Source organism: Melanostigma gelatinosum (assembly GCF_949748355.1).
Source record: "Melanostigma gelatinosum genome assembly, chromosome: 23".
Classification (NCBI taxonomy): Eukaryota; Metazoa; Chordata; class Actinopteri; order Perciformes; family Zoarcidae; genus Melanostigma; species Melanostigma gelatinosum.
This window is the reverse complement of record NC_136656.1, coordinates 16028640-16041341: the sequence shown is the minus strand read 5'-3', so window position 1 is coordinate 16041341 and position 12702 is coordinate 16028640. Positions and strand designations below refer to the sequence as shown.

The following is a 12702-nucleotide window of genomic DNA, read 5'->3' as shown; positions in this document are numbered from 1 at the left end:
TCCATCCACACGCAATCCCCACATCTCCAGGGAATTGCTAATCAAGGTCAGCCGCTGCACTCAAACACTCCTGTTAGGGTCCAAAGCTTCTCAAACTAAGGAAGGCCGCAGCTCACAAGGGAAAAGAAGACTCCCCTTTCCTCTCCTTCGTCCGTTAGCAAAGCAAGGCAAAAACAGCTGGTTCAAGTTAAAATCAAATGGATTTGTTTTCCAACAAACGCAAAAACAGTTACAAACCGAATCACACTATTAATAATAATAATTAATAATCGAATGTTTCATGAAACAGAGACCCAATCCGGACCACCCGGCAGGCTGGTGTGTCTGGCCGATGGCCCGCAGAGAGTCTGAAGATGTCCGGAGACCCACAGTCCTATCGTCTCAAGGAAAAGTCAGGAAAAGTCTCATGTTTCACATTCTTCCCCATCGATCAGCTCAGTGATTGGCTGAAATCCGATAAGCTCCTCCTTGGCTTATGACCCGTTCTTCTGGTCAGACACCCCTCCATGCAGCCAGCTTTTGTCCATACCCCGCTCTTGGCACATACCTCGCTAACCACCTTATATCGTGACCTGGAAACCCCCCCTCTCACAGACACTCAATACATTCAATGACCACACTCCTTGGTTTAAACTTCTACACGTAAACACACTGTGACACATACTATCCACCAATGGGAGTGCTTCTAAACATACTAGGAATGCTTTAAAACTTAAATTTCTCAGACTTCCCACCTGCTCAGACATCACAAGGCTCCACCTAATTCCCAGCCTGGACTACTCCATGAAGTACATAAGAATCGATCACACTACGTCCCCCATCCGCCTCGCAAGCCAAGAAGCCGGTCGTCTTATGCTGCGTTCACACCGGTCGCGTTGATTTTTTGACGCGCGTCGAGATTACATACAAAGTCTATGCACAGACGCGATGAGACTGGCGCGCCGCGATTTTGCGATGGCGCGGCGCGTTGGACGCCGCAAAATCGCCAACGCGCGAGTTGAAATTGTTCAACTTCTGCGACATAATCGCGTGACGCTGTGGCGCGATAGCCTATCAGCGTTGAGTTGCTCCACCTGTCATCACTGGCTTTCTGCCGTTGTTGAATCAGGAAATAAATCCTGTAGCCGTCTGTGTTCACCCAGAGCTCTACGATACCTCATATCAACAGAGACCGGACCAAACTATGTGTATACGTGTGTGTGTGTAAACCATACGGTACAAACAATGAATAGACGCTGCCGTATTTACGTCTACGTGACGTTATTGAGTGCTGGTGGAGCTGCTACGATGTTAGCATAGCCTAGCACCGATCCATCAGAGCTCCATTGAGAAGACAAGTAGCCTACAAATCGGCATCATTACGTAGTTATTTCGGAGTCCCTTTTTGTCGGAGAAGACAAGTACAAATCGGCATCATCATGTAGTTATTTCGGAGTCCCTTTTTGTCGGTTTATTGCCATTGAATCACAGCCAAATCAGTTTATTTAGTGTTCCTACAGCTGTAGTAAACAGCGACCGGTGGCTTGCTAGACACAGTGAATACAGCTCGATACAATCCACGGAGCTCCTCTGAACAATATTATGAACCAGACATGACGGCGTTTGGCCATTCCGATGTTTGAGGGACTTCCACAAGACGTACAAAGCTGCAATTGTCCTTATTCCTTTCATGGTTGACAGCGGAAAGAAATGGTGGCCAGGTGAACGGCTTCCAGGACGATAAACCACGCCCCCTCTCAGGCGCTACGAGATTTTGCGGCGTTTGGTGTGAACACGACCGGCGGCGCGTTGGACGCGATTTTGCAGTGCGTTGGACGCGATTTTGCAGTGCGTCAAAAAATCAACGCGACTGTTGTGAAAAATAAAGCTATCTTTCACACTCAGAGCGGATTTAAGAGGATAATGAAAGCTCTCAAGAGGCGTTTAGTTATATCAAAAAGCAATAGGTTTATTTATCAACAGAGTTATTCAGCCCAGCAGTTATACGTGCACGGGTCACTAATAGCTTCACTCTACAGAGTTCCACCATAAGCACACACTTGAACACAGCAGCGTGACGCTTTATGTAGGGTTCCTCCCCTGGAGGCCCATTGGCCAAAGTCAAAGATGCAGGCGTGGCGTGTTTGTACACGTATGACACCTGGGTGGAGGCCTGAACATATCCGTTCACACTGGCCCCTCCCAGAAGGCGTTTCTTCTGTCAGTGTGTGGTGAGATGTTGAGGTGAGAGGTTGTGTGAAGAGGGGAGTCTGCTGGGGCGTTGTCCCTGTATCTCACTGTCTATTGTTCCTCCCTTATCTATCTAAAGATGGCGGCCTATTCCTTGTGACGCAGTTAAATCAGTAGTCTCCCTCTGGCTTCTCCCTTGCCCTAGCGTGTACTGTGTGTATTGTATGAGTGGTTAATAGAGCGAATGAGAATAATAAAGCTGCATAAGCTAATGGTTATTAAAACTGCAAATAAGCTAGTGTTTAATTAAAGCTGTATATAAGCTAGTGGCTAATTAAGCTGTATATAAGCTAGTGGCTAATTAAGCTGTATATAAGATAGTGGCTAATTAAAGCTGCATATAAAATAATTTTCTCAACACGACCGGTGTGAAGGCAGCATAAGGCAGACATCACCAGCGCCTTCAAAGTCCTTACCACCGAACCAGACTACCGGTACCTTTTCGGTTTCCTTTGGAAGGATACGTATTACTGTGCCATGCGGCCATCCAGGAGCAGCCCGAAAATTCCGTTTGCTTATCCGAAGCACTCTGCCGGATCTTGACAAACATCTCGTCACCGCAACCTCTCCCGCGCATCACTTAACGTAACGATGGCCTGCCTCGGTCGGCGCTAGCTGCTATTGGCCTGTCTCGAACGATTCCGTCGTGACGCCCTTTCCGGTCATTACGCTGTCATTTTCTTCGGCGATCGCCAACCAAACGTAAATAATATTAATTCATACATATCAAATAATCTATGTGTCAAATTTCATGAATATATATGGACGTTTATATGTCTAAATACTATAGGAAAGTGACTTTGATGAGAGAAAGCAGAAAGAACGCTCGGGCGACGCTTAAACAGCTCAAACGGAAATTAAGGAGCTTTTATTGCATCATTTGGAGTTGTTGAAGCGTGATATCTTATTGTGAAGGACAGAACTACGGTCCCGGATGTGTTGACAGCATTGATGGTCATTTTTGCGACCCTGGAACAAGCGAATATCCCCGAAAAACCAGCAGCAGCCAGTGTTTACAACGAGGATAGAAGTCCGTACGGATTAGGCCAATAGCAGTGCACGGCTAATTCACCCGTGTTAGCATCGTTTTAACGACTCTGGTAAAGGCAAAGCTAACTGTAATAATTACAACAATATTTCGTTTGAAAGGTACGAAGTTTAACTTCAGTTTAACACCATTAAATCAACTGAAAACATTACACGATCATTTTTATCAACATTGTAAGTGAATTGTGTTGAAACATTAGCTAAAAACTGTCCGGTTTGGGGTACAACTCCGTTAATTCTACTGTCTTAAATTACCACGGTCATTATTGCGCTACCTACTGCCACCCACTGGCACGGAAGAGTATTTAATTACTTAGCCAGCCACTATATTGCAGGCTTAGATGCTCAACAATGGCAAATAATTTGCAGCAACTAATTAATATATATGTATGTATATCAGTGGCGGGCCGCGCATTTTATACCTGGGCCTTCACTGCTGTCCTGCAGCTGAAACACAGCTACGGTTATTATTTGTTTCATGTAAAAATGAAGCCAACACCTATCTGCAGAGAATACGCCGGGAGTGCGTCTCCTCTCTGCTCTCACTGCAGCTGGGACTGCTGCGCGAGTTACCGCCTGAGGGGCAGCACCCGCTGCTCGTTCATGACAGTAACTGTATAACGGTAGTCCTTTAACATCACACAAGTCTCCAATAACACCACAAGTCGCTAGATTTGTCACTAGTAGCTTTTGACAAAAGAAGTCGCCAAGAGGGTTTTGAAAGTCGCCAGATTTAGCGAGAAATTCGCTACGTTGCCAACACTGGCACCAGTTAAATATGTCCCGAGAGCAACACTGGACGTAATAATGGTTCCTATCACATATTAAACCAAACAAAATCCATCTTCATAAAAACAAGTTGTACAAATAATAATATATAAACAAGCATATTAAAGCTACTGCAGATGTAAAAACAAACGCATTTAACTTACCAGAGCTGCTGTTCACTATTTAAAGACAATGTGCATCCTCCTTTCTTTGTTAATAAAGAGTTTAATCTCACGGTTGTTCAGTACATCCGTCTGTTGTAGTTCCAGTAAGAAGTCCTTCTCGATTCATGGACGCCAGTGAAGACAGTCGAGCCTCCCCAGTTGTATTTCTTGAATAGGTTTTAATGCGTTTGAGGCTGAAAATGTCCGCTCGGCAGAGGCAGCAGATATTGGGATTGTCACCGCCCAACATGTCACGCTAGCCCACTGACCAATCACGTACTTGTAGGCCAGCTAGCAGGCTCTGACACGTCAAAGAATATGCCCAACATGTCAAACTAAAGATCTGATTGGTTGAAGAATGTGACAATCAACAATATCGTTCCCATTCACTATCACCAACGCTCCCCCATCGCTCGCCTAACCTCCTGTGTACAACCCTCCTTGTTTCTTCTTCCCTACACCCCTACATCCCTTCATCCCTCTACCCCAGGGGTGCCCACACTTTTTCGGCTTGCGAGCTACTTTTAAAATGACCAAGTCAAAATGATCTACCTACATTAAAAATGCTGAATATCTATTTATATATATACATATACATATATTCTGTATATTTTTGGTCGGTCCCTTACTCTGATGACTTGCACTGAATGGGATTGGCCAGAGTTGCATAGTCCGGACAGTAGCTGCTGGTATCCGCCTCAAGCAGACTTCAAATGATCATCAGTCATGGTGGAACGGTGTATGGACTTAATGTTCTTCATGTATGAAAAGGCTGACTCACATAAATGAGTAGAGCCGAATAATTCAGTCAAAAAGGGATCACATTTCCTCATGTTTGGGTACTTTTCCTCTGTGAGAAAACTGTCCATGAGCCCTGGACTTCAGCTGCAGTGTCAAAATCTCATCCTCCACTCCAGACGAGTTCAGGTGAAACAATGTTGCAATTTTTGATGCGAGTGAATCAACCTCAATATCTTCCCGAAATGTGCAGCACATAAGTGTAGCAACTGGCTCGAGTAAAGCAAAGTCTGGAAAGCGTTTGTCAAACCCTGACAGACACTTGTCAATCTGCTCTGTGTAGCGCGCACTGTCAAGTTACGCACACGCCTTCCGTTGCGTCTCCAGTTCTGACGCAAGGTTTTGGACGTTTCCCAAATCATGGCGCTGCAGATGTAGCTTCTTTAGTGGAAATAAATTGGAAGGCTGACTAATTAGCTCGCCGGAGTTTTGCAGTAGCTCGCGCGGTTGACCGCGCATACGTGGTGACCCGTGTGTTCGAAAATCAAGTGGCAAATGCCATGAGGACGTCTAACTTTTTTTGAATGGCATGCGATCTACTCGCACTACCTCCGCGATCGACCGGTCGATCGCGATCGACGTATTGGGCACCCCTGCTCTACCCCTATCCCTTCATCCCTCTACCCCTATCCCTTCATCCCTCTACCCTACAGTCCTTCATCCCTCTACCCCTATCCCTTCATCCCTCTACCCTACATCCCTTCATCCCTCTACCCCTATCGCTTCATCCCTCTACCCTACATCCCTCTACCCCTATCCCTACCCTACATCCCTTCATCCCTCTACCTCGACCCCTACCCTACATCCCTTCATCCCTCGACGCCTTCCACTTCCTAAATCTAATTCATTCCATCACGCAATAAACCTCTCGAAACTCATATTGTTATTGCCGTGGTCCATGTTAGTGAAATTTAGTTTTATAAACTTAGTTCAGGAACAGTGACCACGCCCAGAACACAGCTCATTTCCTCTGCACAAAGTATTTAACCACAACGAACCTGTTCACTTCCTCTTCGACTGTTTTCACTTCCCTCCCCCCAACCCCGTTTTTGTCTCTCTGTCTCTCTCTCTCTCTTGCAGGTTTACAGGAACAACAAGGGACTCTGCACCAACAGAGCTTCCGAAGAGACGGCCCCCACTCTACAGTCTCCATTCCCCCCGCTCCCGCCGGACACCTTTTTTTAATTTTAACATACTATACCATGACTTTTTACGACTGTTTCGACATAGATGCCAAATAAGTCATAGGGAGAGCAAGTGTGTAGCAACTCATTCAATATGGACATCCGCTGGAAATATTAATTTCAGGGCTGAATTAAAATGTATCCAGGATCTTAGAAATGACTGAGGTCAGGAGTCCAGATTCCACAATTACAATCCCACCTACCTTAAACCAGACAGGACTGGGATTGACTAGCCACCAAAATAGGCCTGTGAATATTTGCTTATAATTTATCAATGTAAATGTCAAATTACTGTGTGCTGTTTCAAAGTCCTCTCCACACTGCCAGTGTACCTCAGTTCCTTTAATTTGGTATTTAATTTACCTGAACACACTCAATATGTATTCTTGGAAATATCATATCGTTAGTAGTATAGTGTCATTACAGTAGATAAGCTCCCCTTCAGAGCGCTAAAACCCCAATGTTCCCAGAGACTGACGTGACTTTGGTGTCCTTAATGCGTCTTCAGACCTGATACATGGTGGACATCTCCAACCGTCCCCTGAGACACAGTGCAAGTAGAAAGACATGGTGCCAGTGGACCAACATATGGAAGAGGGTGTGTCCCTGTAAGGTTTAACCTGTGACAATCACAATCACAGTCCAGCATGTTGGCACCACAAACTCTAAAAAGAAAACTTTGTTCTTTCAAAAGAAAAATATAAAAAACAAAGAAACTTTTAATTCAGCTTTTATTTCCCATAAATGTTAGTTGATATCACAAAGGAAACATCAGTAAAGATATAGGCAGTGATCATCATAAAGTAATCAACAATCTTACCAAAAGCATTTTCAGAAAAGCATTAATGTGTATCAATTTGTGATTATAAACGTTGAGTTCATTTGTTGCCTCTACAGAGTGGTGCATGAATGACGTGTTTTTGTTGGCCACCACGGCCAACAGTTAGCATCGCTCTGGTTCCCTCCACATAAAGACAAAGGTTTCTTTTCTATTTTTCCAAATGAACACCACTTTTTAAAGACACGTAAAAGCTTAAAGATTCTCGAGAGGGATATTGACAAAGGCATTTTATGTTGTAAAACAAAACTTTAAGCTTGTGTTGACCGCAGAAATGATTTCAGGCAACCCATCGACTTCGAGACGAGGGAACCAGAAAGCTGACTCATTTCTGGGTTTGGGGACTCATTCCCACAGCACTCTATACAGTGGTAACTATTTACCTATGATTAAAGTTACTTTAGAGGAGTACATATAAAACAGACATACAAAAATATGGTAACATGCAAAGTGTGAGTACATTGTAATTTAACTAGAAATACTGAAATCCTCCTCAGATCATTCAAGCCCTAATGTTCTTGATTTTACTTCTTTTTTTTACCACTTGAGTGGAGTGGAACAAGCTGCTAACACAAACACCTTATGACACATGAACACCTTATGAAGTAGCTATGAATATTAGGACAGAAAATACTTTACACATCCAGCAGATCAGAGCAGCATTAGCATTTAGTCGTGTACTTGTCCATGTAAGTCCAAGTCTCCTTCAGCTCTGGTTTGGACTCCACCAACTCCTGAGAAAAAGATCTGTCTCTTCCACTGCTAAATGCTCCACTATGTTCACCACCTCATCTCTAACTGTGTCTGTCTTCTGTTCGCTGCTGGACAGGTTTGTAACTACAACAACCTATTTCACATTACATTACATTTTCACATTGTTAATACAAAGATATTGATTAGAGCAGCTTTAAATTTGTGTAGCATTGGTAAGTAGCTGAAAAACTGTCTTATGCGCTTGTCCACTTTGTGTCCTCACTGTTGGACAGGTGGCACATGCACAGTGATCACCGGCTGAGAGGGACAGAAAACAAGAAAAAGAAGATATTAACCCATGTAGTGGTTGATTAAAAGTTACTGTAAGGAAACTCTGCTTCGGGTCCTAAACACAAACATTGTGCTGGCCCTGCATCTTTCCTTTGCTGCTGTGGTTGGTATACATCATGGCATTAGTAGCCAACCCTGTTATCCAGAGGAGTGCCATGATAGAACCAGATGTGGATACAAGATTTGTGACACAACTAGAAAATCTTTGCAGCTGTATTGCTACAGCTATTGTCAGCATGTACTCACCATTTTGGGAGCTGGCGAGCAGCAGTTGACCACCTTGCAGCAGTAGGCGGCCAGAGTGACGGAGATGGCGAACAGAGCAGCCTGAATGACCATGACCTCAGCAAAGAAATGGGAATTGGTGCTCTGTAATAGGGATAGGGTTTTCAGAAATTATGCTTGGACAATATAAAGAAAGACAAAAGAAAAATAATGAAAAGCATGAACGGATGTGATGTGTAGCATTATAGGGTTGCTCAAAGTGGCAGCTGAACTTGGACAAAAATTATACATTTTCAAGATACACTTGAACGAATATCTTAAGTCTCTCTATCGGTTACACTTTCACTCACTTCAGCTGCTTTCTCATGTCAAGTGACATCTTAACTGTCTCCATCTGCTACTATTCAATCGCTTTAATCGTGTAACCTATAACTCACACTTCAGCTGCTTTCAGATTTTAAATGATAATGTAATCCAACTCTGAAACATGAAATAATTGTTCTTAAAACGAGCAAACAGTTATAGCTCACCTCAAGTTTATGGCAGATTTCTTCTAAGTTAGTGAAGTTGGATGTATCGTGATAATGCCAGCAGCCATAGTACGTAATATCCATTATCGTCATAGAAAAGATGACGTTGAAGACGGAGGCGACACAGGCCACAATCTGCATCCCTAAACAGGCCTTCAGCTGAAGAACAGGACTTATGAGACATGTGTTCAACAAGACATTTACAGACTGGATAACATACGAGACAAAGGACTCGATATTTAAATCCTGAAATTAAAATTGCAAAAGCAAATCATTCAATCAATTTACCCGTTGTACTAGGTAAAGTCACAACTATTATGAAGCGGCTTCACTCTATATTGTACGAACAGAGCAGAGCAGAGCAGTACGAATATTAACCCATGTAGTGGTTGATTAAAAGTTACTGTAAGGAAACTCTGCTTCGGGTCTGAAACACAAACATTGTCACTGCTTCTCTCCACTGGTTGCTGTGTGCTCTCTTTCACTTCCAGTTACAGGAGCAACACGGCTGAATCTGGACACATATGGACAAGTGTGGCGGGGCCGGTGGACTTGTGCAACAACTCAACCTTACCCGGTGACTCATCTGACTTCTCCTACAGGAAGTGACTGAAGTGACTTTTTTGGGGGTAGGGGAAGTCCAATAGTACAAAATAGTACAAAATAGTCTTCATTTCTCATGACAAAACATTTTGATCAACTTGTTCTCACTCCCAACTTGTCAAATACCGCAGCTTGGTCAATGCCCCTAGGCGTCCGATACGATGCATCGAGGCCCCCCTTAGCATCTGTATGAGACACACCGGGCTTTCAGCTAGCTCCACTGCTAACCCATCACTGATGTAGTGGCAAGAGCAAGAAAGCCTGCTGGGTTGGATGGGTGAAGCAAACACAGGATGTTCACCCAGGAGACCCCTGTTCATGCCCAGTGTGAAACAAGTCAATGTGACTAACTTTACAGTCGTTTTGTTAAACAACTTACGCACTTAACTCACGCCAGTTACATTACAAACCGACTCAGTTTACGTTACAAGCATACTTCTTTAACCCAAACCATCCTTTCCTAAACCTAACCGAGTAGTTTTGTTGCAAAAGCAAACCTAAAAACTAAATGAACCTTAAAGTGTATCTTTAAAGACTCTCTGCATGTAATGAGTGAAAACTGACACGCAGCACATGATGCGTCCACTAGCTAGGCTACATTGGCAGCTAATGCGTCATAGTTTGAGGCGTAGGGCCACTGACGAGTCTTTGAGGAGTTGGGAGTGAGGATGAGGTATGTTCTGGTAATGTCTGGAGGCAGGAGGCCTGGATCCGTGTTCTGTACTTGTGTTCATACGGTACATTGCGTATATGGGATTGGTGATCATGTTGGTGTCTCCTCTCAGTCGGGTCACTCACCGTTGGCAGATGGAGGTTCCGTGCTGCTACAGCCAAACTCCCAGCTATTATCAGCTGTGACGAGAACACACATCACACAACCAAAGGTTTCAGCGTGCAGCCAGAGTTCCACCAGCTGACAGCTCAGTCGAACCACAACAGGAGGAAAGAAGGTGGCCTGACTACAGCTAGCAGAACAAATCGACATTAGTTCGTCTCATCAGTTCAAAACAATTGATTGTCCAAATATGTTGGCGAGTAAGAGTAGACGTGAGTAAACAAAATCAGCTGTCAAGGTATTTAATTTCATATCATGATATATATACTCTTTGAGGATAAAATAGTCACGGTAAGGCCGACCCAGTCTGAGGAATCTCTGGTATAATGTCTTCTGTGGTTCTAACAATAATTCTTACATTCACACCTACAGTAAGACGTAACAATACTGACACATTAGAACTAAAAGCTAGTACAAAAGACGTCTCAATGCGATATTATCGCCTGTGAAGTGAAGTTATCAATAAAGCAAACTTACATCTCAAAAAAAGAAATGAAAGCAGAATATGTGGCTTTCTTAAACAAAACCAAACGAGTCAAACACGTCCCGTATTCAGCTGCTCTGAACATGAACATCTCTACAGATCTACTGAATACTTTCTGCTGTCAAATATGCTGGTAATGAGTTCCACGTCTCCGATGCTGCACAATCTACAGTTCTCCGTATTAAACTAGTCGGCTGCTACATGTGAATATGAATGAATATGAGCTCCAGAAGCAGTGGTGTAACAAGTACATGCTCAAGTATTGCTCTTTATTCTAGAGACTCTATTGTATGCCTCGCTCTACTTCTCACTTTTACTCCACAACAATGATTTGACTTTTAAGATTTAAATATTAGCATATTAACAACTTTTAAAACATAATGTATAAAAAAACTGCCAAACAGAAATACCCAAATTGAGCTTAAATGATTGTCAATTAATGAATACGTTTACTCATCAATTATAAAAAACTGTTCATAATCAACATTTCATCAACATTCCTCATATCAAGTCCCTGAAGTATTTTGTGTCTTCAGCTTCATAAATGTACAGAAGAGCATCTCTGGATCTTCAGCTTTGATCTCTTTCAGAATGCAGACGTGAGTCCTGCACCCTGCTGCTCTGTGAGCAGCGACCGAGAAGCTTCCACGTGTGTCACAGTGTCATCAGGGTTACGGAGCTTGAGCGTGGACATGCAGCTTCATGACAGCCTGCAGACTGCAGTCTGACAGATGTAGGCTTTGTTCCACTCAGTCTGAACTGTGCCACTGGTTGCATTATGGGAATTGTAGGATGCAGTTGTTTTTGATCCACACTAGGGATTAAAAGTCAGCTTCTGATTTGATCAATCTATTTTGAGTCTCGCACAAGTCCCCCGACTTTATGGAAGGACAACACTGAATCACTGGACTGGCCCTTTAAATACCTGACAAAATCAATTGACAACATTGCCATCACCTACTGTTGACCATAGGTACCATATAGTTAACGGTGCTCACCAGCAGAGATGAGATGAAGAAGGGGATGTCAGCCTGCTCATTACTCAGGCCTTTGGACAGGAACACAGCCACACAGGTGATGTGAAACACACTCAGGCCAATCTGGGTGATCTGGGGACAGCAGAGAGGATGCTTTACATTGAGGTCACAGAGGTCATGGCATGTATAGTTTGAGAGAGGCACACGCTGTACCCCCAGAGCTTTGGGTTCAGCCTCCAGGTACTTCTCCTTCCTGTGGACGTTTCTCTGGAAGCTGACTGCGACCAGAGGGCTCTGAGCCGGCCCGATGCCTTCCTCCACCAATGCTGCTCCATCTGCAACAACCACCTCTGCTCTTACTTTCACGTCTTATATACACGCACACGTATAAGTAGCACAAGCGTCGTGCATCGCTGACGCTTGTGCGGCGGAAATCAGCTTCAGTATCTCAAGCAGAAAACAACATCTGGACTTCATCACGCTGCACAAACTGCAAAGATCTCCATGTCCTTCTTTCCTCATTTCGACTTAAACACTGTAATTGAATGCATTAACAAAGTATGTTTACCTGCCATGGTCACGGTATCTGCGTTTACTTCCTTTATTTCAAGTTGTGTAGCGCTCCGAGGCTGCTGGTCGGGTGTTTAGCAATAACTGATTTGGGAGTTCGAGTCCCGCCCATGGATGAAGCCTTAGGTCCCGCCCCGCGTCTGTCTGTCACGGCAACATGACTCCTCCGGCACTCTTCTCTCGGAAACAGCTGTTTCTAACTGCGTCATTACTGGCTGAGTGGTGCCAATAAACTTCAGTTCCATTTCTGCAAAAATCTGCCAATCAAGTTTTGCCAAGTATAAAAAAGTCTGACCAGGTAAAGTCTTACCAGAACCGTTTCAGTTTAGTTTTACTTAATTTCATCTGTAAAAACAACATTGTTCTAAACAGGAAGTACGTTTTATCTTCTCCATGCAATCTAAAG

At 43.8% G+C, this 12702-nt stretch overlaps 1 protein-coding gene across 2 annotated transcripts; it reads right to left on the bottom strand.

The window, feature by feature from the left end:
• Window positions 1-6912: 6912 nt before the first annotated feature.
• LOC306796358 (membrane-spanning 4-domains subfamily A member 4A-like) lies at window positions 6913-12369 on the bottom strand. Of its 2 annotated transcripts, XM_079295237.1 has the most exons (7): window positions 12295-12369; window positions 11940-12061; window positions 11748-11858; window positions 10229-10282; window positions 8828-8986; window positions 8319-8441; window positions 6913-8039 (listed from the first exon to the last, which is right to left on the bottom strand). In XM_079295237.1, exons 1-7 carry the CDS (start codon window positions 12299-12301, stop codon window positions 8001-8003), a joined length of 615 nt encoding a protein of 204 aa, XP_079151363.1. In that variant the 5' UTR covers window positions 12302-12369; the 3' UTR covers window positions 6913-8000. The 2 variants fall into 2 exon arrangements, with proteins under 2 accessions (XP_079151363.1, XP_079151364.1); XM_079295238.1 differs by lacking the exon at window positions 10229-10282.
• Window positions 12370-12702: the final 333 nt, after the last annotated feature.